General features: G+C 41.5%; 1 protein-coding gene across 2 annotated transcripts; it reads right to left on the bottom strand.

The window, feature by feature from the left end:
* Positions 1-2,899: 2,899 nt before the first annotated feature.
* Positions 2,900-17,402, bottom strand: GHITM (growth hormone inducible transmembrane protein). 2 transcript variants are annotated; one of them, XM_084796839.1, is made up of 9 exons: positions 17,277-17,402; positions 16,038-16,209; positions 15,415-15,514; positions 13,278-13,389; positions 12,581-12,722; positions 8,556-8,664; positions 6,362-6,550; positions 5,853-6,024; positions 2,900-4,720 (listed from the first exon to the last, which is right to left on the bottom strand). In XM_084796839.1, the coding sequence occupies exons 2-9, from the start codon at positions 16,167-16,169 to the stop codon at positions 4,636-4,638; spliced, it is 1,041 nt and encodes a 346-aa protein (XP_084652965.1). In that variant the 5' UTR covers positions 16,170-16,209; positions 17,277-17,402; the 3' UTR covers positions 2,900-4,635. The 2 variants fall into 2 exon arrangements, with proteins under 2 accessions (XP_084652965.1, XP_084652966.1); XM_084796840.1 differs by lacking the exon at positions 17,277-17,402 and adding an exon at positions 16,848-16,870.
* Between the last annotated feature and the right edge of the window lie 9,143 nt (positions 17,403-26,545).

Raw genomic sequence — 26,545 nt, 5'->3', positions numbered from 1 at the left:
TCTTGTAATGCTCTCTGAAGCCCCACCCCCCTAAAGTAACACATGGGCGACACATGTAGAAGTCAGAGGGATAACATGCAGGCGTCTGTTCTCTCCCTCCACCATGTGAATCCCTGAGATGCAGCTCGGGTCATTAGGCACTGCGGCGCATTACCTGCTGAGCCAGCCCTAGCTTTCACTAAGAATAGGTAAAGGCAATTATGGGTACACATCTATCTCTGTAGTTGGCCTTAAAGTGTTGTTCTGGAGTGATATAGTTGGGCCATGGTAGTTTTGTTTTTAGCTTTTGAGAAACCCCCAGCTGATTTTCAGAGTGGCTCTCTGGAAATTTTACATTCAACAGTGTCCAAGGATTCCCCTTTACCCATATCCGAGAAAGCATTTGTTGTCATTTATATCTTGATTTTGGCCACTCTGAATGAGGCCTGATAGCTGGGAAACGGCATCTAGATGTCTACCAACAGCTGAATGAATAAGGAAAGTAGTACTTAGAAGTATAGAAACATTAATTATGGAGCTTGCAGGTAAATGGAACTAGAAAACTTGCTCCACAGTAGCTACTCAGGGAAAGACAAAAGCCTTGTTTCCTTTCTCGTATGTGGATCCTGACTTTGGATTTTTTGTTTTATGTTTAACCTGGAGTACATGTGGAAACAAGGAAACTGGAAATGAGTCACTGTTACTAGATGGGGTTGGGAGGAGACAGTAAATACAGGTAAAATCAAAGCAGAGAGGGAGCACTGGGGGTGGAAAGGTTCAAGTACAGCTTGGGTGGGAAATGGGAAAATATGGTTGGCAAGAAGGCTCAAAGTGGAGGGGGCATGGCAAATATACTGGCTGTATGGAAACCCAGGATCTTCTAACCAAAGGAGGAAAAAAAAAAGCCCCATTGAAGGGGACAGTAGAATACAGGTTACAGAAGAGGGGGAGGGGAGGGTTCCTGGGATTAAGTGAACACATGGTGATCAGTGTAAACAGAGGAGAGGTTTGGCTGCTAGCAAAAACTAAAGATAGATGAGGAAACCTTATGGAAATCAACAAGTTTGAGTGATATATGAAAAGAATTTGTACAGAGTAAGTAGATAATGGTGCTCCCAGAAGACACGTTTAAATGAAAATCTCAGTGCCAACCACAGGATCCCTGTGTTTTGGTCTGGCAGGCCCCAAAGGGACTCCAAGCTCTTGGTTACCTACCATAACTAGATGGCAAATCCCTTTTGCTCGGGACATATAGAAATCAACCTTGAAATGGCCAGAATACACTTCGTGTTGGCTAACTTACAGTGCTGGAAAGTGGTGTGCAGGCTGCTGCTGTTATTTGATGCTGAACCCTGAGTGATACAATACTGACCTGTGGGAAAGATGTGGCCATTGGTGCCATGATGGGCATGTTTTGAAGGTCACCAAATGCTTTCTGATTAGAAATGAAGCCTGTGCCATGAAAGGGATTTCATCCTTGGTACTAAAAGCCTAGTTAGATGCTTTTAACGTGGAAGATCATAGACCTTAGGGGATAAAATTTGTTTTCCTAAAATGTCATGCTACCTTCTAAATATGCGTGTCAATATCCACAGACGTTTGCTGCTTCCAACTTTGGTCAGGCAAGCTTCTTTTTGCAGTGGGTAGTGGTTAATGCAGATTTTTAACTGGCTAAAGACTGAGTGTTGCAAGTGTAGTGTAGTGCTCAGCTGTGCATGGGTCTGCTTTAGCAACCTCCCACCACCCACGGCTCAGGCATCTTCACAGGTTGTACAACGAAATGTAGGACAGTGTTGACTTCTGAACATGGCCACCACACACACATCAACTCACAGCATGTAACACCCGCGCATGATCCAGCCAGCCAAAATTCCAGTATAATGGAGGGACTTGTGAGGTCCTATCCTCCTAGAATTTGCTGGCAGTTGATGGCTGCTGAGGAACAGTCACTTTCCACCAGGGACATGGTTGCTGCTGTTACTCATGCCTGTGTGGATGGACACATAACCATGTACACATGTGCAGCACTAAGTAAACTCTGAGTTATTAATAACTTAAAAAGGGATTGTGGGAGAGAGCACACAAGGGTGTGGGGTCCCCAGAGAAGAGTAGACAGTTATGACAAAGGCATAATACTTTTAAAGACAAAATAAACAAAAAAGAATCTCCAAGCACAGGACAGAAAATGTGCTCGCCACTGACTGGAACTGAATGTATACACCACTTTGGCATTTGCATGTCTCCAAGCCTGGCCAAAATAAATTTAAAAACCAAAACCTTTCTAAGCCATCATAAAGGCCTGTGATTTTTAAACCATCTATTTGTTATACTTTAAGACTTCCGACTGATAAAAAATTTCCATTTTTGCCTAAAACCTATCATTCTTCATGTCAACTCTGTTCTGTGAGGACAATACCTCTCACCCACCTACCCAGGATGCTATCAAGATCCAAGAAAACAGGTTTTTCCATTATCACTTCAGAACCATTACCCAACTAATCACATTTTATATGACTCACTTTACAGTCTTTATTGTCTCAGCAATGAAGCTAAACACTATAAAATACTATCATTAAAATAAAACAGCCCAAGGCAGGCAAAATGGCTCAGTGGATAAAAGGTGCTTGCTAAGGAGCTCAAATGGCCTGAGCTGAAACCTTGAGACCCACATGCTAAAGAGAACCCTTCAAGCTGTCCCTTAGACTGTCACATGCCGACATACATCTGTGTATCCACACATGTAAGGACTTGACCCTATCAATTTCTACCCAACACCATTGTTGAAATCATATTGTTGTTTTGTGAGTAACTATATGAAACCAAAGATTGAGTTTTGAACTGTAACTGAAAACAATAGGTCCTTTAAGATTTCAACTTAAAGTGACAGTGAGACTTTATAGACACTAGAATAAAGACAGAATTTAGGCATTTAGACATTTTAATTCAGGGGAAAACCCCACAAAAATAACAAAGCTAAAACTCACACAATGCTCAACATGTCTGCATTTACTCACTCCCACAGGTGGATGTTGTCTCCATCTTACAGATGAGGGAATTGGGCATGGGGAGGTTAGGGAATTTGTTCAGTCATACAAGACACCAGTTCAGATGCAAATGGCAGATAGGATAGCTAGACACAGCTGTCTTGTCTTTTTGTTTTGTTTTTTGAAACAGGGTTTCTCTGTGTAGCCTCGGCTGTCCTGGATTCATTTTGTAGACCAGGCTGGCCTCAAACTCACAGTGATCCACCTGCCTCTGCCTGGTGTGCGCCAGCTCGGTCTCTTGTCTTCACAGACCGTAGTAATGTACTACACAGTAACAGCCCATGTTCCTTTCTTACCTAAGATTCCAGTTAGATGGATGTTTTAGGGAGAAAAAAGTATAGCAATCCCCATCTAGCTGAAACCTATATTCCAAATATAAGCATTCTGTGTGTTTAAAATGAGCAAGTTACTTATGAATTACTGTAATACTATTTCTCAAAAACAGCAATTATGTAAATATTCACACTAGACTTCACTGAAGAACCCCTCACCCCAGACAACTAACAAATGTCACAAGGAAGCTAAGCGATGGTGCTAAGCACAGAGGGACAGTGCTAACGGCGGCTAACGAAGCATCTCCCCATTACACTCTTCATTCATATATTTCCCAAGGTCAACTAAGTTGGCTGTGTTTGTTCATGCTCAACCCAAGACGGAATGTAGGAAGCCAACAGTTTTAGAAGAAAAACCAATCCTAATCTTAGCAGAAGCCACAAAGAGGCTTTTCTCACAGCTGTCAAAGCTTGATGAGAAAAACAACATGCTTTCAATTAGACACTGAGAAAATACCAAAACACCCCTGCAGCTGTAAATATACCGTATTTTTGAAAATAAACAAATCTTGCACTTTGGAGCATACTGAGTATAATTTTTTTTTCTTTATTTTTGATTTTGTTTTTTATAGACAGGGTTTTCTGTGTAGCCCTGGTACCTGCATCTGCCTCAAGAGTGCTGGGAATAAAGGCCCATTACCACTGCCCTGCTGTTTTTAAAAGACCTCACAGTAAACTCATTTACACATAATTCCACCGTGGATTCTCTGTATGATCAACACTCTGGAGTATCCTGACAATGAGTAGTCAACACAGGCATCATTAGTAGCACAGAAAGAAACGTCTGTGTCTTCACTAACACCATATACAGTGGTCACTTTTTTCCACATCTAATACGTCTCTCACTGGCTTACTACAATCAATGCTGTCGTAAGCATTCAAAACATAACTGCAGATGACTTTTAACCTCTCACTGATCTCTAGACCAAAACTTCTCCGGACATCACTTAAATACAAGTTTCCCAAAATATGAAGAGACATAAATTTGTTAAAATACTTGAAATTTTTTAACACAAATCTTAGTTTGCATACTTATCAAAGCATTTTAAAATTACTTAAGCACGACAGATGAAAATGTATGTGCCTACTTGAAAGACATCTACTGAATTTATTCTCTAAAAGAAAAAACAGGCCTGAAGGGTCACATTACTGAACATTTTAAACGTAGTGGCAAGTTACTGTCTAAACTTCAAGGAGTTCTGACGGTGCAGATGTAATGACTGCATGCTCCTATTAAGCAAGCAAGACATCAGCAAGCAGAGACACTTCAAGTAGTCACTTCATTTCTTCCTGCTGTTTCCAGTTGCTAGCATAGTTGCAACTCGCATAAATATATTTAATGTATCCATGTAGATTGTCAACATCCTAGAAAAGAAATTATTATAGATGTGAGTCTAATAATAATGACAATCTAGTTCTTAGTACAAAGAAGGGAAGAATAATACTATTCCTAGTGCTATTAAATGGACATTAAAAATAAAATGTTTAAATGTTAGCTACGAGTCCTAAACTAGATAATGTTTGCAGTTTTCCTTCTGGTAGAATCATCTTTATATGCAAAACACAATTCTTAAAAGGATTATCTAGTCTCTGACATCCTGCTGTGAATATCAAGCCTGGGTGTCAGACAATGGAATAACCAAAACAAATTAAGGAAGCACACCTTTAAAAACTCGCAAGACAGTCTGGCATTTTCAAAAAGAATACACCCTTTTTATACCCTCAAATATCCATCTTCTTTAAGAAAGCTGCTACAAAATTACAAGTGTTATACCAAGTTATTACATTATTTTATTCTTAGGTAAAGGAAAACATTACTAAAAATGTGAGAGACATTCTGAATACAGAATACAGGAAAAGAGAAAGAACATTATTTTATATTACTGAATGTCAACTAAGAATTGAGTGTCTCTAAAATAAACACAAGGAAGTGTTTTCAGGACTGGTTTCCTTTCCTTAAACATTCCAGTTAATTATGTGCATTACAACAGGCAGTCCAACTGATACCCAAATGTTATAATCAGTTGCAATGCAATCAGCTATCTAAATAGAGAGCCCAAATGATATACCAACACAAGTAGCAAAATGTGACCTGCTGGAAGTCCTGTGTGCCCTTATTTGGAAACATGGTCTTCAAAGATATACCTACAATGTAAATTCGACTGAGGCCATACTGTAGAGTATGTCTGGTGGCCTTATTAAAATAAGAGAAAAGACTGAGACATACAACACAGGGAGAATGGCAGGGATAGATGGAGGTGGGTATCTACTAGCCAAGATGATAAGCAGCTGAGAGACGGATTCTCAATCAAAGCCTTCAGCATCTCCTACCCTCCTGACACCTTGACTTAGTTCTCTGGTCTAGTAGACTGAAGAGAATAAATTTTAAGCCACTTATCTTAAGCTACGTTGCTGTGGTGGTACCCTGTGAAACAAATACACCCAGAACAAAACAGCCACACCCAGGTAACCAAGCAGCAACACTAAGGTTACTTACGAATTGATGGGATCATACTTTTGAACTCCATACATTGGTGTTATTTCTGCACGTTTGATTACTTTCTGAGTATCATACAGAAGGAACATGCTGAAAAGAACTAATCCACCATACATTGCCACTGAGTACAGAGAGGCACCAGCTACCGAAGTAGGGGGAAGAAACATAGACCCTGAAACAAGGAAAAAAATTAGACCATATATATATAATAAAAAAGGGATTTCCTACAAGTGGACCTATAGTTCCCATTATTTAAAGCGATTGACCTTTGCATAGCTGATATTTAAGTAGGTGCTTACACAATCTCAAGGATAGTTACTTGCCAACACTAGAGCAATTTCCAAGTCACCTTTATCACTTTTGAGTTATTTAGTAAACAGAATAGTTAACCACAAGCCAAGATTTTATGATAATCAAACCCAATCAAACTGGTTTATCTTTTAGACAACTTTTAAAAATAAATTTTAATGCTTCAGGCTACCTAAACTCTTCAAAGCATAGCCGCTTACCCAGTGAAGACACAAAAACAAGACCCAGGCCAACTCCCAGGGGTGCTCCCATGTTCAGAAACTTCTCACTGGGTGCACACATGGCCACAGTAGAGAGGCCTCCCACAATACCAGCGGTGTACCATACAGCTCTCAGAAGAAGAGGCCCCCCTAAGATAGTCAGAGGAGCCACCACTGCACCCATCACACCTGGGGAGAGAGAGAAAGGTCTTATTAAGTATCAACTAAGTGACCATGAAACAGAAAATGAAATGTCACTCTGAAGGTGTACCTCATGCTAAGCAATGTAAGTACAATATTTTACATTTAGGTAGTCCTCCCCTACCATCCAGATTATAGAATCAATATCTGTAGTTATACAAATTCTTTACCACATCAACACTGGGTTACAATTTAAACACAAACAGTAGCCTGAATTTTTAGTAACTTTATAAAAGTCTATGTAGGTCACAATTTTGATCTGAGACCATTACTAGATTTCACAATTATAGAAGACAGAACTCAAAGCCTGCGTTGAAGGTCAAACCTACTGCTGCCCAAAGAGAAGAACTGAAAGGGAAGTGTGTGATGGAACTCAGAAATGTAGAGGCTTCCCAGGCAGACAATGGATTTGCCTTACCTAATGAGGAGCACAGTCTCATTTCAGACTATAAAAAGAAATCTCAGGGATGGGTGTGGTGGAACACATCTTTAATCCCAGCACTCAGGAGGCAGAGGCAGAGGCAGGTGGATCTCTGTGAGTTCAAGGCCAGCCAGGGTTAAATAGTGAGACCTGAAGGGGAAATAAACCTGTTTCTGTTTTGATCCCAAGTGTGGGACAGAGAAGTGGCCAGGATGTTTACCACTTAGATGTGAGAAAACAGGATGTTTTTCTCCTTAGAAGTCGAACTACTTCATTGAGGAGCTTGGTAAAAGACAGCCTTGAACAGACTGAGAGATTATAAAATAAATATATATATATATATAATATATACCTAAAACAGTGAGAGGGGGCTTTTTGGTTGGGAGTTGGTTTTTGGCTGTTCATCCCTGCACTTCAAGAGGCTCCTAAAGAGAACTGCTCCAGGGAAAGTTTCAAGGCTTTGGACTCCAGCTGAGGCTTGAGGTTCCAGCTGCTGCTTCTGGTTCCAGCAGCAACTTTGGTGGAATTGCTGATCTGCTGAAATCCTGCTGACTACACCAGCAACGATTATCCTTAAGGTTTCATTGTAGTGTTCTTTAATATCCTTTTCTGATTGTTTGGGTTAGTCAGGTTGTTAGGGAGGTAGGCTAATTTAGTAAGTTCATAATAAAATATAATTGATTAAAAAAATGAGCCTATAGAGACCCTGTCTTGAAACAAAAACAAAACAAAAAATAAAACAAAAGCAAAATACTACAGTGGTGAGGTATTGTCAATTACCAAACATCAACTAGAAGATCCCAGGATATGAAATTATTTCAATAGAGAAAAAACGTAAAGTTGCTTTTAGTTTTCATGATGCTGGGGAGCAAGCTAGGACCGTGTGCAGCAAGACTAATACCACTGAGCTACATAGCCTGCATCTGTCTTTTAAGAGAGGTATGTCACTGAGGCTATCTGTAATTTCCCTGACTCAGCCTTGTGAATAGGTATGATTACGGGTGTACCACCAGACCAGGCTCTTGTTTTAAATTATTAGTGTGTGTGTGTTGGAGAGACTACACATGTCATGGCATAGTATGGAGATCAGACCACTCTGTAAAGCTAGTTCTCTATTTTTATGTGTGGCCTCTAGGGATTGAACACGGTTGCCACGCTTATGTAGCAAATGCCTTATCTGCTAAGCCACCTTGCTGGCGTCTCAGCTCTTTTCTTATACATAGTTTATCTCACAGCTTGGAGTTATCTTAATACCAACCTTCAATACCAGTACCTTTGAAACAAAGGCCTGGCAATAATGCAGCAACAATTACTGTATGAAGCTGTTTTCTAAAAATGAGGCTCATGCAGTCATTTACAACTGAAGAGCTACTCAGAAGGGCCAATATTTGAAAGTCAGATGCATCAAGAGACTAAAGCAGGAAGGCAGCAAGCTACAGGTCAGTCTGCAATACATATCAAGCCCCCTGTCTCAAAATTGAGCAACAACAACAAAAATAAGCCAAACAAATAGCAAAGAGGAGAGTGCATTATATTCAAGACAGTTTAATAAGAATTTGGAGCAGAACATACCAGAATGCAGCATCCAAGCCAGATGCTTTGGGCCCGGGCTCTGCTCATACGGTATGGACTGTACCAGCATCCCAGCTCCAATCATGGCTGCAAAGGTTGCACCAATTGTCTGGAAGACACACATGAAGAGAAACAGGCCCTTAAAGGAGAAGCCCACAGGCTCAAGTACAGTTAATCAGTTAATCATTGGGAAGAATAAACTGAATCCTGTGTCTTTCTCCAGTACACTTGGGTTTCTATTTCCAGTTCATTTCAGCATTAACTGCATTAGCAAGAGTGCCCTCTGCTGCCACAATAATTTTCAACCTGACTTAAATCACAGGAAAATAAAACAGCCTTTTTTTTTTTGTCAAGCAAAAACAAACAAAAAACAAAAGCACCACCACTAACAACAAAAAATTGATGCTGCAAAACATACTGGATTCTACCTCACTGTTTTCTAATGGAGAAACAATTAATTAAAAACTGCTCACACGCCGGGCGTGGTGGCGCACGCCTTTAATCTCAGCACTCGGGAGGCAGAGGCGGGTGGATCACTGTGAGTTCAAGGCCAGCCTGGTCTACAAAGTGAGTCCAGGATGGCCAAGGCTGACACAGAGAGACCGTGTCTCGAAAAACCAAAAAAGAAAACAAAACAAAACAAAACAAAAAAAACTGCTCACACACTTCTTTGCTCCCGGAAATTTCTAGATGTTTATCTCAGTTGTATATTTTCTTTAAAGATGCCCTTTTTTTTTTTGCTTTTTACCTTTCCACATTCTACAGTTTAGTGATACTGAACTGGTAGGATTGAATAAATCCTCCAAAATTTCATGCTTCCTTAAATGTATCCACTGTGCCTTTAGAACACACAGTGGCACACGCCTTTAATTGCAGTTCTTAGGAGACACAGTCAGATGGATCTCTAAACTCAAGGCCTGCCTGGTCTACTAAGTTTTAGGACAACCTGGCCCAGATAGAGACTCTGCCTCAAGAAAACCAATGCTAGCCTTAGTACAAACAGCTCTAGGACAGACAGGGTTGATAGAAAGACCCTGAATCAAAAAACAAACCAACAAAAAACTAAAACGCAAATGAAGAATAAGCCAAACCATGAAACAAAGAAACATCCTGGCAGGCCAGTGAGAGAGGTCAGCAGTTAAATTCTTCGCTGAGCCCCAGCTGCAAACCTGCAGACCTGAGCTCCATCCTCAGAATCCACACACAAGTGGGAAGGAGAGAACCAGTCCCCTAAAGGTGTCCTCTGACCTCCACAGGCAAGACACAGCATGTACAGCATATCCTAAACACACACAGGCACATCCACACACCTTCCTTACCGTCAGACCGACTAAGCTTATCTCAGGTTTCCTAGTACTCAATTTGCCCAACAGTGGAAGATTTCTCTTCTGTCTCAAAGGCACTTGAGAGATGTTAGGTTTCAAACCTGGGACAAATGGCTGAGGTGCCTATTTAACATATCAAAGTGAACCCTGTGCCAGGTTCTTCTGCATCCCTCAGTCTCTACCTGCTAAGAGGGCCCTCCTGGCTCGCTTACTCTGCCCCCTACCCTGAACTCTCCAGCCCAGGGGCTGCTCTTCTCTTCCCTATGTGATCCAGACATTTAGGCTATCCACTCTCTTTGTACCTTTGGGCCTCCTGGCTGCTGAACCTGGTTCCCTTCTCTCCTCTCTTTCCTTCCCCCTCTTCCCATATGGCTCAGGGTCATGACCACTCTGGACATTGCTAAGTGTCCCTGCCTGACTAGAAGCAATCATGCTTGCTCCCCTCTCAAAACAAACTGTGCCTTCCTGCCTATCTTTATCAGCTCCAACATGCTCCACCCTCCCTTCTGTACTATCAACCTATTTTCTTAAGTATTCTTAGCAGTAGAGAGTGACATTTTGCTGCAGAGGTTATGGTCACACCACAAAGCTTCCTTGGTATGTATGTATGTATTTTTTGGGACAGAGTTTCTCTGTGTAGCCTTGGCTGTCCTGGAACTCTTTCTACAAACCAGGCTGGCCTTGAACTCAAGAGATACGCTTGCCTCTGCCTTCCACGTGCTGGGATTAAAGGTGTTCACCACCGTCTGGCTCCTTGTGGTCTTTTTTTTCCCTGAGACCAGGTTTCTCTGTGTAGCCTTGGCTGTTCTGAACTCACTTTGTAGATGGGCTAACCTCTAACTCACAGCAATCCACTTGCCTCTGCCTCCAAGAGTGGCTTGCGTCACTGTGTTCAGCTGGTATTGTTGTTGTTTTCTGAGACAGGGTCTCTCTGTGTAGCCATGAGTGTCCTAGAATCACTCTGCAGACCAGGCGGGCCTCATGGTATTGTATTTTTATACACATGTTAATTTTTCAGACTTCTGTTGTTTACTATGTTGAGCATCACTGTACATTATTTGCCTGATTTGAACTGACTTTCCTAGTGAGAATTCATCTTCACTTATTCTTTGCCTTCACAAACCCCCAGGCTAAGAGAGTTGGATCTGATGGGCATGGTCCTTAGACTATGTAAGAGTTCAAATGGCTCTATTGCCATAATGGTTCTCCTCTTGGTGAGCACAGCACTTAGGTGCTTGGACTATGAAGTGGCCATGTTATCATAATGGTTCTCCTCTTGGAATGCAGAACACAGGAAATGTCATGGATTCCAAACTTCAGTTCTGGGCTCCCAACTGCAGGAAACAGTTGTTTAGTTTCCATCTCTTTCCTTGCCCAGTCTCACTCACTGTAGTTCACGTTCTTCTTAGTCATTTTGAAACTCAGAGGCACAGCTGAAGACCTGCTTTGTGTCTCTCCCACATTCACTCTTAACACTCAAACAGAACCATACTGTCTGCACCCCAAGCTCTACAGTGGTCTCTGATACTCTTCCTGACCACATCCTCTCAAACACTTGAAATTTCCCTCAAATGGGACTGTAAACCACTTTTCGAATTAGACCTTCCCAGCTCTTCTCTGCTCGGCTATTTGGTCAGACTGCACTGACCTTGTCCTCTTTTAAACAAAACACGCTACAAAGTCGGCTCCACAGAACTGCCCTGACTGTGCCAGACGGTCTTTCAGCTGACGTGTTACTTTGCTGTCAATTTTCTATTTCTCATGACACATCCCATACAGTGCACTCAGGATCTCCCCTACCACAGGGCAGGAGCAGAACCCATATCTGAAATCATACAGTGCTAGCTAGCAAAACAGCAAGAGCTTTAAGAAATGTCCACTCAACAGGTGTCTTGTTGCTGGGGGGAAGAAGCAGCAGCGGCAGCAGCGCTATGTTAGCTAATGTTACCAGTGCAGAAAACGTGGGTGTAGGGACAGGAAGTTCATATCTGCCCTGCAAGTGGGGACAAAAAGAAGTTGTTTGCTACTTACTACTAGATAGGAAGGGTGCCCTAAGCCCCGTTTCCAACCCCTTTGATCCTATTAAAACAGGTATTCGGCTGGCCGTGGTGGCACACGCCTGTGTATCCCAGCACTCAGGAGGCAGAGGCAGGCAGATCACTGGGAGTTCGAGGCCAGCCTGGTCTACAAAATGAGTCCAGGACAGCCAAGGCTACACAAAGAAACCCTGACTCTGAAAAAACCAAAAACCAAAAACAAAAACAAAAAACACATATTTGAAGTCGGGTAGTGGTGGCGCACACCTTTAATCCCAGGACAAGGGAGGCAGAGGCAGGCAGATCGCTGGGAGTTCGAGGCCAACCTGGTCTACAAAGTTGAGTCCAGGACTGCCAAGGCTACACAAAGATACCCTGTCTGGAAAAACCAATACAAACAAACACATATTCAATAATGAGAGATACAGTATTCTTCCATTTAATGCCCTCTCCCTATCTCACAACCTATTTTAGCAAATCTTTTTTTCTTCCTTGTATCAAGGACTGACTGAGCATTCAACATATTGTAGGCCAGTTCTTTACCGCTAAAGTATATTAATGACCCTACTTCATGAAATCTTTTGATCTTAACACAAAAAAGCAACTAAACCCACCTTTCACCCAGCACTACTTTCTCCAGAAAAATAGCAAGTAGCTAACTTACCACCCAAGAGCCTCTCATCATGAAGTTCATGAGAGCAGGTGTTCTGGCTACTGCCAAGGCAGACAACGCTGTTAGCCCAATACTCCCTGCTAAGTACATGTAAGTAGAATGAATTCTGTCCTTCACATACTGAGGCCAAATTCTGTAAGAAACACGGTAAAGGCAAAGTTAGCATGCAGAACTATAGGTGTAGATTCTGACTAAGTCACTCATTAGATACAAAGACCCTGTGATAAATCACTTCCATGTCCTCAGTCTTATTTATGATGGAAATCATTATTTTATGCTTTTGGCTTTTTCAGAAAGGGTTTCTCTGTGTAGCTCTGCCTGTCCTGGACCTCAACCCTGGAGACCAGGCTGGCCAGGACTCTGATTCCCAAATGCTGGTATTAAGAGCATGCACTGGCTATGATGGAAACAAGTATGCACATCTTAGAGCTTTTGACAATTAAATAACATAAACATACATTTGATACACATAAAAAAATACAATTTCTCCTTGTCTGAATACAGAAGCTTGGCAAAAGATGCTTTTTTAGGCTTGACTAGATCTATGACAAGTGAACAAGAGACTTTATACATTTATGCATATTCACAAATAAAACCAGACCGGGCATTCCAAAGTAAACACACACAAAAGGGAAGGAAACAGGAACCTTTACTTGAAGGAAGGACTTTTTGTGGACATTTTACTTACACAGCCTTTTCGATAGCTCCAATCTCATTAGACATTCCCAAGCCATAGTAGCACAGTGCTCCAAGACCAACAGCCGCTCCTCCAGCTACAAACCACCTTCCCATCTGATCAACTGCAAACAGCACCAAACACAGGCTAGGATCAGCACATCTCTACTAAATTAATGTGCAGGGGTAATGACTCAAAATATTTAGGAGGGGATCAAATTGTAACTATTTCTTCACAGTAGTCACATGGGGGACACAGATACATCTCAGTATCAGGAGACAAGTGTTGGAGGTTGGTCTGATGTATTTTGATGCTAATTACTGCTTGCTGTCTCTGTGACCCAGCTGTACCTTGCCTAAGAACCTAACCTGTTTGACCAATAAAAGGCCATCACACCTGGGCAGGGCAAATGGGATAGGCGTGGCTAAGGTCCCAGGGCTAGGAAAGACAGAGAGAATATGGGGTGGAGGAGAGACAGGAGAGAGAGGAAGAAGGCTGCACCATGGCTGAGGTGGAAGAGAAGCACATGGCTGTTGTGGATGGAGATTTGGCTCAGATGATGATAATTAGCTAGTACTTGGGATTATGGATGGGAGGTAGCTTGATAGAAATTATTAGAAGCAGGTGGCATGGGATTGGGGCAGGTATGGGATACCTGCCTCACTATGGTTAAGTAGTTTAGGGGATTAATATCTGCCCTGTCCCAGGTTAACTAAGGCTATTTTAAACTATAACAGGTGTCTGTGTCTTGATTGATTGCTAGCGGGTTGAAGAATACTGCTGTAATAATAATTTAGGCCTAATAATGTTTATTATTAGGCCATGCTGATAAAAATAACAAAAAAACATAAAAACCTACAACAGGCCGGAAGGACACCCCTGAAAGAAATGTACAAGAATCACTACAAATAGAAGAGCGTTTTTGTATAGAGGCCCACACAACTGTTAAAGAACTTGGGAGACAGAGGCAAAAGGTCATGAGCCTGAGACAGGCAGCTGGGTCTACACAGCAAGAACATGTCTCAGATAAAACAATAAATATTTAAAAAAAAAAGAAAGGAAAAATGAGAGAGAAATGGTATCTGTCATTCCATACTGTGCCTAAGGTATTAATCCAGGTGAAGCTTTATGTGACTCTAGAAAACCAACAAAGAAAAATGCTATGAATGTTTATGTACTCCACAAAGGAACAGATGCCTTTGCTTTAGAATACTGAAAATTTATCCACTCTGAGGCAAGTCTTCATAAAGAACATCTTACTCCCTTCTTAAATTTGTTCACTAAAAATGTTACTGGAAAACCATGATTTCTTCTGTGGTCAAGCATCTAATCAAAGAGAAAGAAATGTATGATACTTATTAGGGCTCTCCTCAGCTAGAACACAGTGACATTTCCAAGACTGCAAAGTAGCAGTGCTCTTGCTTAAATCGTTTGGGGGAGATTAACAATCTGGTTTCAGAATCTTTGAAGTTAAAATCCTAACTATGAATCAAAATTACTTCATTGAGATAATGCTTTCCTAGAGGCTGCACATGTGGCTTTGTGGTTAAAAGCCTTTTGCTACTATTTCAGAGAACCTAAGTTCAGTTCCCAGCACCCACTTCAGGTGGCATACAGTCAACATATAACTCTAGTCCAGGGGATCAAATGTCTTCTTCTGGCATCTGTGGGACTCTGCACACACCTGGCCGATACTCAGACATACACACGAATAAGTAGAAAATTTTTCTAAAAGGTAGTGCTCCTTAAAAGGGCTTAGGGAAGGTCATAGACTCTTCTTGGATGGTTAAGCTTTTATAACATTTATGTCTTGGTGATTTATATTTGACTTGAGACATTCACAGACACACGCTTGAATGAAGACTCTAAGTAACTTGAAACAAACTTCCTGAACAGGTTCTACCATTTTAGATAACAGTATGAAAATAATTTATTTTTCTACAAATGATACATTTTAATATAATCAGGAACCACCAAACCCAATGCAAAGCACCAAATCTTTCTGGGTTATCAGATCCCTGAGAGTAGAAGTGTAAACTTTCTTGCAGAAAACATGCACATACATGTTTCAGTGTATTTTCAGGAAGTTGTTCACGGACTTCTTAGGCACACTCATAGGCTTCACATTAAATACTGAATGCCCACCTACTTTTAAAGACTTTTTCCATCGATGGTTCAAAAGCTGCCTCCTTCAGTTCTTGCCCTGTCTTCCCACGGTGGGTCCTAACTCTTATCTTGGTAGCGTATTCCTGACATTAAAAAAAAAAAAAAGATATACCATCCAGACGTACAGGATCTTTTTACACGAATGTAGTATCAGTGTAGAAGTTACTTAAACTATCAGGTACAGGTAAGGTGTTAGTGCCTTTCTTCTGTCTGTGTTATGGAGGGGTCAGAATGATGAAAAGCAACAGGGAGAAAGCTCACTGGAAACTTTACTGTTACTTTAGCAAACCACTGCTACAGTAAGTCACTAGGGAGTATGCCACTCAACTCACAGAGCATCCCACTAATCAATCAACCAACCAACCTAAAAATATCCTAGCTGGGCTCAATGGCACACACCTGCAATCCCAGCACTTGAGAGAGACAGAGGCAAGCCGATCTCTGTGAGTTGGAGGCCAGCCTTGGTCTACAAATGGAGACTAGGACAGCCAAGGCTACACAGTAACCCTCTCTTGAAAAACAAGAAACCAAACTAAACCAAACCAAAACTCTAAAACAAAAAAACCTGGAGGGCGTGGAAACCCATACTGAAAAATCTTTCTTTACCCGACTAGGTGTTACGAGCCATTGGTTCTTCGCGATGGAATTCTTCACAAGCGGAGAGGTCTTGCTGATGAAAGTGGGCTGGAAAACCCTGGAAGGTAGTGTCCGGAGACACACAAGCCTTGCAGCCAGCATGGTGGGTGATATACCGGTTTACTAAGCAAGATCTGAAATGCTAGTTAGAAAGGTAGACGGGGGAAAATAAATTAACTGAGTTGAGATGGGTAAGCCAAAGAATAGAAGAAACTAAGTTTTAGTAGAAAAAAAATATATCTGAACAGTGGCCTATTCATTTTTAACGTTGAATCCTCCCCTTGTTCCTTGTAACTCTTGGGATGGGTCACCCAATGATATAATTCCCAGTTTGACCACATATATGTAATACAGAATAAATGTTATTATGCTAACACAATTACAAGTTCTGACAGATTTTGCAATCATAGCTTTGCCTGCGATTTATACCATCATTCAGTGAGTAAAAGTGAAAGAATCTGTGTAACTTTTCAGCATAGGAAAAACATCAAAAATGATAACCATTTGAGGTCACACTGTACACAGTAAGACATCAACAAAAGCCATTTTTAAAATGTCTACTAAATAAATCAAATATTATTCCCCTTTAAGATACAACATACATTTTCAAATGTACTTATCCCACTACTGGATAACATTCGATCAAAATATACGTATTTGCCCAGCCAGGTTTCCCTACAGTTAAGACTCCTTCCGGAGTCCTCAACCTCCCCTCCCTGCGCTACATTCTGAAACTGAACTGTCTCGGCTCCAGGAAGAGTACAACAGATAAATGGTTACCTGTACGTCTTTCTGTAATGCTAAACGCACATGTCTGCTCAATGAGCTGGGATGAACCTTGGACAAGTGACTACCCTTCCGCGTTTCTTTCCCAACTGGACCAGAACAGTGTTCTGATGACAGTGCCTTGGAACTTTGAAATCTCCCAAAATTTACCTTAAAACTCCCGGAATGGAACGAGAAAGAAGTTTTAACTCGCACCTCCAAAGTTAAGAATTTCTTCTAAATATCTGAACTATGAAGTGCACACAACTCCTAGCCATCTGACCTTGCGGAAGTAACCTCGAGCCCTTCTGGGTACTTTCAAGTCGTTACATCATCTTAACCTGTGGCTTCAGCTTTCTGTCCCGCCCGCAGCAGCCCGTCTGCACCCAGCTCTGATGACGCCCTCCATGAGGACTGGGATTCTCAAGCCTCCCGGGGCAGTACCTCAGCTCCGGTCACCTCAACCACGGGCCCCCCTTCCCGGCCAGCCAAACGGTGAGCGTACGACCTCCTTCGGCCCGAACCTCCGCAACCGCGCGACTCACTACGTCACGCAATATCCGGACGAAAGGTAAATAGTATAGACAGCCAATCAAAAGCAGGCTTCTGACGGAAGGGCGGGCGCACTCTGGGAGGCGGGTCTTGTCTTGGAGACGGGACCAATGGAAGTCTTTTTTTCTCAATACGTCACAGTCAACGTCCATTTTGGGTGTGGGCTGAGAAGCCGACTCGGGCATTTTAGCTCTGGGCAGCGGAGTTCCGCGAACTGTACGTGGATCCCTGTAAAAAGACCGAGCGGTGGACCAGCGTGGTGACGCAGGCCTTAAATCCCAACACTTGGGTGGCAGAGGCAGGTGGTTCTCTGTGAGCTCATGATCAGCCTAGAATTACTTTCGTTACTGGATATAACAATGAATTTTTACGTTTAAGTTGGATTTTAATTCTATTCAGGAGTCATCATAAGACACGTTTGACTCCGAAAGTAGTTTGGGTTAACCGCGGTGGCTGGCACAAAATTTCCCAACCCTGAGAGTTATAACTTAGTCAAACTTTCGCTAATTTATTTATTTATTTATTTATGTATTTATTTATTTATTTATTTATTTATGTATTTATGTATTTATGTATTTCCTGTTGGGACTTGTGGGACTGTGAGTAGGCAGGGTGCCTTGAGATATGTGTTACTTACTTGATATGCTCTCCTTTTAATTTATTACGTAAATTTTAAAGGATTCGACCCTGGTTTAGTGATTTTTGCATGTTAATTTACCTCCAGTTAGTTATAAGGCCAGGACCAACCCTTTTGTATTAATGGGACGAAAGAATCCATCTAAATATTTGCAGTACTTTGCTTTAGCTATTAAGCTACAAGAACTGGGTATAAACGTATTTGTACGTTAACTTTACTTGAGAGTTTTAGTAAAGTTTACTTTTTTATGATTTATCAATTTCTTAAAAAATATGTACCGAAAACTAAATCTTAAATTTGGGAAATTTTAGAAGATGGATAGGAGTCAGGTGAGGTGGCTCATGCTTTTAATCCCAGCAATCTGGGAGGCAGAGGCAGGTGGATCTCTGTGAGTTCGAAAGGGGGGGCGGGAGGGGATGAGTAAGTAAGAAAGTGATGCCAGTGGTCTACATAGAGAGTTTAGGAGCAGCCAGTTACACAGTGAGAACCAGTCTTGGGAGGGGCTGGGGGGATAGCGTCATAATTGAAAGCTACCTCTTTCTGATTGCCGTAAAAACTTTGTTGCCAAATGTGGCAAGTTGTCAGAGCCAACCTGCTTCTCGAGTCTGCTATTGATAGTTGGTGAAGTCTACAGGGTTTTATTTCTTAATTTTTCTTTTTTGATGTGGCCTTGTGACCTTTTAATGGCATTTTTGTTTGTTTTCAAGCTTCGGACTAAGCTTGAGTAACAGAGTGCTTACAAACCACACTTCCACTTGTTCTGACCAAGGAGTTTTGTGACGGCTGCTGAGATGGTACTTTATATAGTAAGAGCTATTTCTCTTTTATTTTTGGTTGTCATCCTGGCCTTTAATGCTCCAGTGGAAGAGCTAATTTCTCATACTTGAAGGATTCTTTCCCCCAACTGTTGATAGAATAAAACCAAAACTACTTTCAGTGTGCGTAGAAGAACACCTAAACAAAGTGAAGGTACACAGTAAGGTGAATTCATTTTTGTAAAACAAGTGTGCCACACTCTAAGCTAGGACAGCGTATCAAGGCAGAAGTCCACTTGGTTTTTATTTTAACACCATTGACTGGGATCCCACCTCACAATCTTTCACAATTGGCTAATTTTAAAGGCATTCGCCCAAAGGAATGAAGGAAAATAGGAAGGTATCGTTATAATACAGCCGAGCCTTTGCATTGAACGAAAGTTTTACCCAGTGGTGGGTAGTGAGGTATGAAAACATTTGCATAAAAAAATCTTAGAAGGAATATGCATGGGGTATGATAAAAAGATTTGTATAAAAGTCTTACGAGGTGGGAAGATTAAAAGATTTGAATTCTTTGTCATAGAACTTTTATACTGTTTGACAGAAAAGACTTATAGGTCTTATACTATCTGTGTTATCTGTTAAACACATATTTACTGTATGTATGTTTTGAACTAAACACTGTAATAGGTGTGATTAGTAACTGAAACGTGATATTCTTGCCTTTAGGCATTCACTTTCCGTTGGAGACAGAAAACACACAAGCATAATGTTAGGTGCTAATAAGTACTAAAAAGAAGAGAGGTAAAGCCCTAGAGGTCTGCTACTTTAAATAGGATAATTAACAACATGTAAATTTATGAACCTTTATTATCTCCTAAGCAAATGTTTATTGTGATTTATGATCATCTAACCAGGTAAATCTTGACAGGCATAATGATTTGCACGTTATATGGGTAATAAAATAGTTTGACAATATCAGAGTTCTTCTCTCTTTACTCTGCAAATGGCAGGGAAATTGTAGAGAAACTGTCACCGAAGAAAATGACTACATAGAACATTGTTGTTATTAAAAAAAAAAAAAGCCAAACCTTCAATTTTACCAGTGAAGACTAAGGAGCCAGATGCTGAAATGAAAGGCAGAGAAAGCACCCAGCTGACCTTCCAACTCAGCTCACTTCCTAGAAGTGAAAACCAAAAGCCAAGGAGTCTGCTAGCTTACTGGAAGGCCCAGAGGAAAAGGCCAAGAGCTAAAAGCCAAAAGCACTAGAGCTCTTTCTCCACGTGGTCTTAAATACCCTTCTTTCAAAGTCCTCCTATCTACTTAGTCCCTGTCTGCTGGTTTCTTCCTCTGCCTCTTGACTTAAGTTTAACTTCATTAAATCTGGTGTACAAAAATCTTGGATTAAAAGTGTATGCTACAGCTGACCACACCATAATCACCTGTTTAAAATAAACAGAAAGTTCTTGGATTAAAAGTGCATGTTAGGGCTGGCATAATCACCTGTTTACAATAAACAGAAAGTTCTTGGATTAAAAGTGTATGTTACTGCTGAGCCACACCAACAATAAACAGGTTTTTAAAGTTCCCAATCTTGGGGTTCACAATGGGATCTAATATCCTGCAACAGAACATAGAAGATGGACAATTTAATCTTCAGATCATCACCCAATTTTTGTGTGTGTGTGTATATATATATATATATCATGTAATTATTTTTCTGGGGGGTTAGCTTGCTCCCCTTTACTCTTTATATCCATTGGGAATTATATACCCCACCTTTCCCCATATTATTAGTTCCCAAGTAAATGACACAGAGATGTTATATTATTAAGCTGTAGACACTATGCTGGGCAGGTTCTCAGCTATTCTAATCTTACTACCTTTAAAACCTACATAACAGGCCGTCACTTGCCAATCTGATGACTCCCAGATGGCTTCTGTTCCATCAGTCTGTCCTCACGGCAAACTTCTCTTGGCCACATGCTCCTAGTCTATCCTGTCTCATAGTGAGCTCCTTCCTTTTCTCTTTTTTCCCCTTCTTCTTTCTTGCCTCCCCCCTCCTAGCCTTGTGGTCCCTCTGTGACCCAAAGCCCTGGAACCATAGCTTCGCCGACTTCTCTTATGCCCAGCTATAGGCTGTTAGCAACTTTAGTTAGTCAGAAAATATTGGTGAGCAAAATTTACACAGCATCACTCGGGGTATGTGAGAATGTGCTTGTATGGGGTGTAACCAGATCTTGGGGGACAATATTTAGCATTTGAATACATAGCAACAGACAAACCCCCTAACAATCTCCCCTTTTTGTCTAAATAAAAGGCTCTTTCTCTTACAATAATAAACTGTACAGTAAGAACAAATATGAAGTTGGACATGGTGACACAGGCCTGTAATCGCAGCACTCAGGAAGGCAGACACAGGCAGATCTCTGTGAGTTCAAGGCCAGCTTGGTCTACAAAGTGAGTCAAGGACAGCTAAGGCTATATAGAGAAACCCAGTCTCAAACAACAAATACAAAAAAGAAAAAAGAAAAAAAAAAGAAACAATTATATTACATTAGCTGACCTAACAATTACATTCACAATGTCTTGTCCATCCTATTTGGCAACTTAGGAGAAAGAATTTTACTATCTTTCCTATCTTAGTGAGTTCCGAGTATTGCACCCAAATCACTTTTTGTTACAGCTAGAATGTAACAATCTAAAAACTCTACTTAGACCTAATAATGTCTTTTAATAGCATTTTTTAAAAATCTTAACCAAGTTAAGTCTAATTGTGAGACTAATCTGTTTAGTCTTTAACCCCATCAGAGATCTGAGGTGGAGTAAACATGTGAGTTTATAGGAAGTGCAGAGCAAGTAGCTTCCAGCACAAGGAAATGACAGAGGCATTTGGCTACCTGGACAGTCACCCAGGTTTTTCCCCAACTGTTGGAGCATCATTTTCAGTATTTAACATTTTAATACAAAGCAGCACCAGATCAAATTCCTGTTGATTCAAGAGGTTTGAGGTCAAAGCATGAGGGACAAGAGCTACACCCCCCCCCAACCCCCCACCCTCTTCTCTTCTGACCAGGAGCCAGTGTTTACAAAAGCCTGCACAAGATGCTGGACAAAGCCACTTCCTAGCTCCAAATTCCAAAGTGACCACTGGACCGAAGACCCACCTACAGGATCCTGAACTCACCAAATAAGGCTATAATCCTACTATCCCACTATCAAGTCACAACTCCCCCTGCCCCCCCCCCACACACACAAAGAACCCCTTTAAGAAGCCCAGCCCAATCTTGCAAATTCACTGGTCCCTTCCTGTGAGGTCGTTGGACCCACCCAAAAGCTGCCCCAATAAAATTTAAATTTTATTTTAATTAATTCCTAGTAATTAAACCTTATTCTTTGTATAGAAAGTAGAGGTTTCCCCCTCCCCCATTTTTCTTTTTCACATTTGGGGTGGAGAGAGGTTCAGGGGTTAGACCACCACCAGCAACAAAAAGTAAAGTAAAGTAATTGTAATAATGCAAACAAAAGGTGATGAAGGCTAGAATTTAGGCAATAAAGGGGCAGAGGTTAATGACAGACACTGCTAATAACTGATTGGATATGCTGGGTAAGTGAGTCTGCAGCCATTCAGGGGCCAGTTCCCCTGAGTTGTCACTCTGCTCTGAGTGCAGTGAATCTGTGTGGATAATTATATTATTAATTTAGAGATAGGATACAGGAAAAAGTACAGGTGGCAGGGAAGTACGTAAGTCTAAAATGAGTTCACTGCTTCTATAGTGTTAGTGCTGAGGCAGATGAAGAGACTTGAATTACGAATTCCAGTGCTCCATACACAACATAATTTTTATTACAGGCTACTACTTGGTTCTGTACAGTGGAATAAAACCCCATTGTGTGTATACCAAATATTCTTTAACCATTCATCTGTAGACAGACAAGTAAGCTGATTCCATAATTTACTATTGTGAGTAGTGCAGCAGAAAACAGCCATACCAGTATCTTTTTTGTAGCATGTTGCCTTAGAGTCCTAAATGATAGCCATTCTTACTGGGGTCCTAGACTCCTTAGTGGTTGGATAAACACAGCAGGAGGCTGTGAGCACACAGCTGCTTGTTTGTCCCTTTGAAATGCTAATTAGATGTGTTTTAAGAGAACTGGAAAAACACTAGGTTCTTGAGCTGAAGGTTGGGTACTTTTCCCCCATAGCTTTTCCCAGACACAACCCGAGAGAAGCCCCCATCCCCAAAGTAAGGTTAAGGGAGCTTTAATGGGGGAAGAGAGTACATCTTATGACGGGCAAGGTGGGTGTACTGAGAAAGGAGTCAGGAATTGGTGGCTTGAGTCTTTGACCATTGCAGATTTTGTTGAGGTGAGCACAGAAGCTACATTCTGCTCAGTACGAACTTGGGTATGACAGCTGTGCTCCTCTTTTTCCTGGGCCAGCTAAGGAAGAAAGAAATGCAACATCCTATTATTGTTAGCTTGAGCTTTACACTCAGTTAAAGGCTGTGTTGGTTGGCCCCTCCAGAACAAGAATGAATGAGTGAGCTTTCTTCTTCTTAATTCCTTCCTTCCTTCCTTTCTTCTTCCTTCCCGTTTGAGACAGGATCTCGGGTGGCTGAGGATGGCCTTGAATTCTTGATCTAGCTTTCAGCTCTCCGATGCAGAGATTATAGGTGTGCATCACCACACCCATGCTCCTGGGAATCAAACCTAGCGCTTTCCTGCAGGCTAGGTAAACAGTCTATCAACAGAGTTACATCTGTAGAACAGGATGGCTGTCCTTAAATTTATTTTTAAAATTTTTTATGTATATGAGGGCTTTGCCTTCATGTACATATGTGTACTGTGTGCATACATGGTGCTTAGGGAGGCTATAAGAGGGCATTGCGTCTGCTGGTGCTAGAGTTACAGCCAGTGGTTATAAAGTGAGGAAATGACTGCTGGAAGGTGTAGTTGTGGGGAAGGTTTTTATTGTAGATATGAGGGAGAATACACCCAAAGGCATCTGGAAACATCCAGAGCAGGGAGAGAAAGTGGCTAGCAGAACGTGGCTAGCAGAATGGACTGGGCCAAAAGAGAGTAAGAGAGAGAGTGTGTGTGTAGGCCAAGGAGACCCAGAGAAGAGGGCAAAAGAGGACCAAGAGACACAGGACTGAAAAGGCAGGTTATGTGAAGTGAGAAGCTAAGAGGGCAAAGGGGGGGGGGGGAGTCCATTAGTTAGAGACCCGCAGGGTTGGGGGTGGGGTGAGAAAAGCCACAGGCAGTTGTGATATTCAGAACACCTGCAGGCCACCAATGCTTTGCTATGCTAATAGGTATGACAGAGAGCTATTTGCCCTTTCTTACAGTGATAAGGAAATGGCTCCTTTGGAAGAGAGGAGAGAGCCAGAATTCAGGGAAGTGGAATTTCCTTTGGATCTGAGAGGGTTCTGGTGTCCTTTTTGTTTTGTTTTTCAAGATAGGGTTTCTCTGTGTAGCTCTGGCTGTCCTGGAACTCTCTTTTGTAGACCAGGCTGGCCTCAAACTTACAGAGATCAGTCTGCTGCCTCTGCCTCTAGAGGGCTCAGGTTAAAGGCTTTCACCACTACAGTCTGGCCCTGGAGTCTTAAGAGGAAACACCTGAGAGCTTTTTCCTGATCAAGAAACAATCAGATACTCTCCTTAAGGCAGAGAGCTGCCCCAGAGCCCTCCACCTACCCTGCTACACATGCTTTCAGACTTCTTGTTAGCATACTGCCCCCAGTCTACCTAGCAACCTATGACAGCATTACCTTCTTGTCACTAGGTGGGCTGCCTGCCCAGGATATAAAAAGGGCAAACCAACCTTGGCTGTCTCTCTTGCCCCTCTTCCTCTCCTACCTCTCTCACTCTCTTCCTTTCCTCTTTCTCTCTTCCTCTCTCTGTCTCTCTGTCTCTCTGCTCTCCCACACACCTATAATAAACGTGTCCATATCATATCTGTTGCCTGGCATCTCATTTTTAATCATTACACTTTTAACTACAGAGACACAAGCATGTATTTCTGTCATTTAAGGTGTTGAGACTGTGGCATTTTGTTACAGCATCCCAAGCAAACTAATACATTATTTCTACAAGAACAATTGTAAGGCCTATCATATTACATGGGGTTCCTGTGAAGGTTAAACAAAATAACATATGCAGTTTATAAATAACAATACAGAGTTATCTACTTGACACCTCTTCCTATTTTATTAGTAGTACAAATAAATAGTGTCTTTAGGAGTTTAATACCCTTTTTTTAGTTTCGAGCATTTTTCTTGAGGTGAACCAAATAGGCTTCATGAATTGTATATGCATTGTTATTTAGGTCAGCTTCCTCTGTACACTCTCTTTGTAATCTGCTTATGTTAATGTCATCTTTTCTCTCTCCCACTTCCTGGTGTATCATATTGATTAGTGTCTCGTTTTAGCAGTTTATAGTGCCTTCTTTACTGGTTTATAGCAGGTGGTTCTGAGCTCATTACACCATAAATATGGATTATATTGGTTTTTTTCCCCTCTGAGTTAATTACTTTGTATCCATCCCTGATGAAGTTCACCTGTTATTTTTCAGAATGTCAAACAGGAGACCCAACACCATTTTCATTTTGATACCATGTTTGCATATTACTTGGCTTTTCTTTTTAGAGAATAAATGCTTATGATCAGAAAGCATGCATTTCATACCATTTTCTATGTAATTTTCAAGCATCAAACACTCAATTTGGATTAAAATAAAAAATAGTCAGAATTTTTTTGCTTTTAGTTGGCTTTATTGGATGATGGGGATGCTTATAGCTGTAAAATTCTGCCACCCAGAATCTTTGTTCTGGGGTGGTGGTGGCAGCAGATGCCTTTAATCCCAGCACTCAGAAAGATGCAGGTAAACCTCTGTGAATTCCAGGTCAGCCCAGGGTATAGAGGGAGTTACAGATTGTTCGGGCCCACATATCAGAACACGAAAGTGCTGTAATGCTGTGCGTTTTAAAAACATGAATAGAGATGGTCTTAGTGTTCTGTTGCTGTGAAGAGGCACCGTGATCCTTGCAACTCTTAATAAGGAAACCATTTAATTAGGGGTGTTTTCTTTAATAAATAAGGCAATAAGATGCCAGGTAAAAGATATTATATTATATGAGGTTTATTAAATGAGCATGGGGAGAGAAGGAAAGCGGGGAAGGGTATGCCAGAGAGAGGGTGTGGGGACAGAGACATAGGAAGAGAGAAAGAAGTAGAGGAAAGGGAGTAAGGGTGTAAGAGAGGGAGGGGCAAGTTGGAGCTATCCTTTTATATAGCCCTGGGCAGGGCCACGCCCCCATGGCAGGTAGGCAATGACATCACAGGTGGGCAGAATCCTAACAGGTTGACTTACAGTTCAGAGGTTTAGTTCATTGTCATCATGGGGGGAAACATGCAGACATGGTGCTGGGGAAGGAGTTGAGAGTTCTAATTCTTGCTCGACAGTTGCAGAGAGACTGAGTGCTACAGTGGGCTGTAGTTTGAGCATATATAGCCTCAAAGCCCACACTCACAGTGACACACTTTCTCCAACAAGGCCACACCTCCTAATAGTGCCACTTCCTATGAGCCTATGGGGGCCATTTGCAAGCATTCTACCACAATAATGCTGCTGTAAATTTTTTAGTCATCCAGATTGTGTAATTTTAAATCCAGGCACAGTGGGACTACTGCTTAGGCACGTGAGATGAAAAAATTGCTTAAGCCTAGGTGTTTCAGGCCAGCCTGGATAACATAGTAAAAACTC

The sequence above is a fragment of the Acomys minous genome, assembly GCF_964271855.1.
Source record: "Acomys minous genome assembly, chromosome: 9".
In the NCBI taxonomy this organism is placed as follows: Eukaryota; Metazoa; Chordata; class Mammalia; order Rodentia; family Muridae; genus Acomys; species Acomys minous.
Note: the sequence above shows the minus strand (reverse complement) of the source record. Positions and strands in the feature narration are given on the sequence as shown.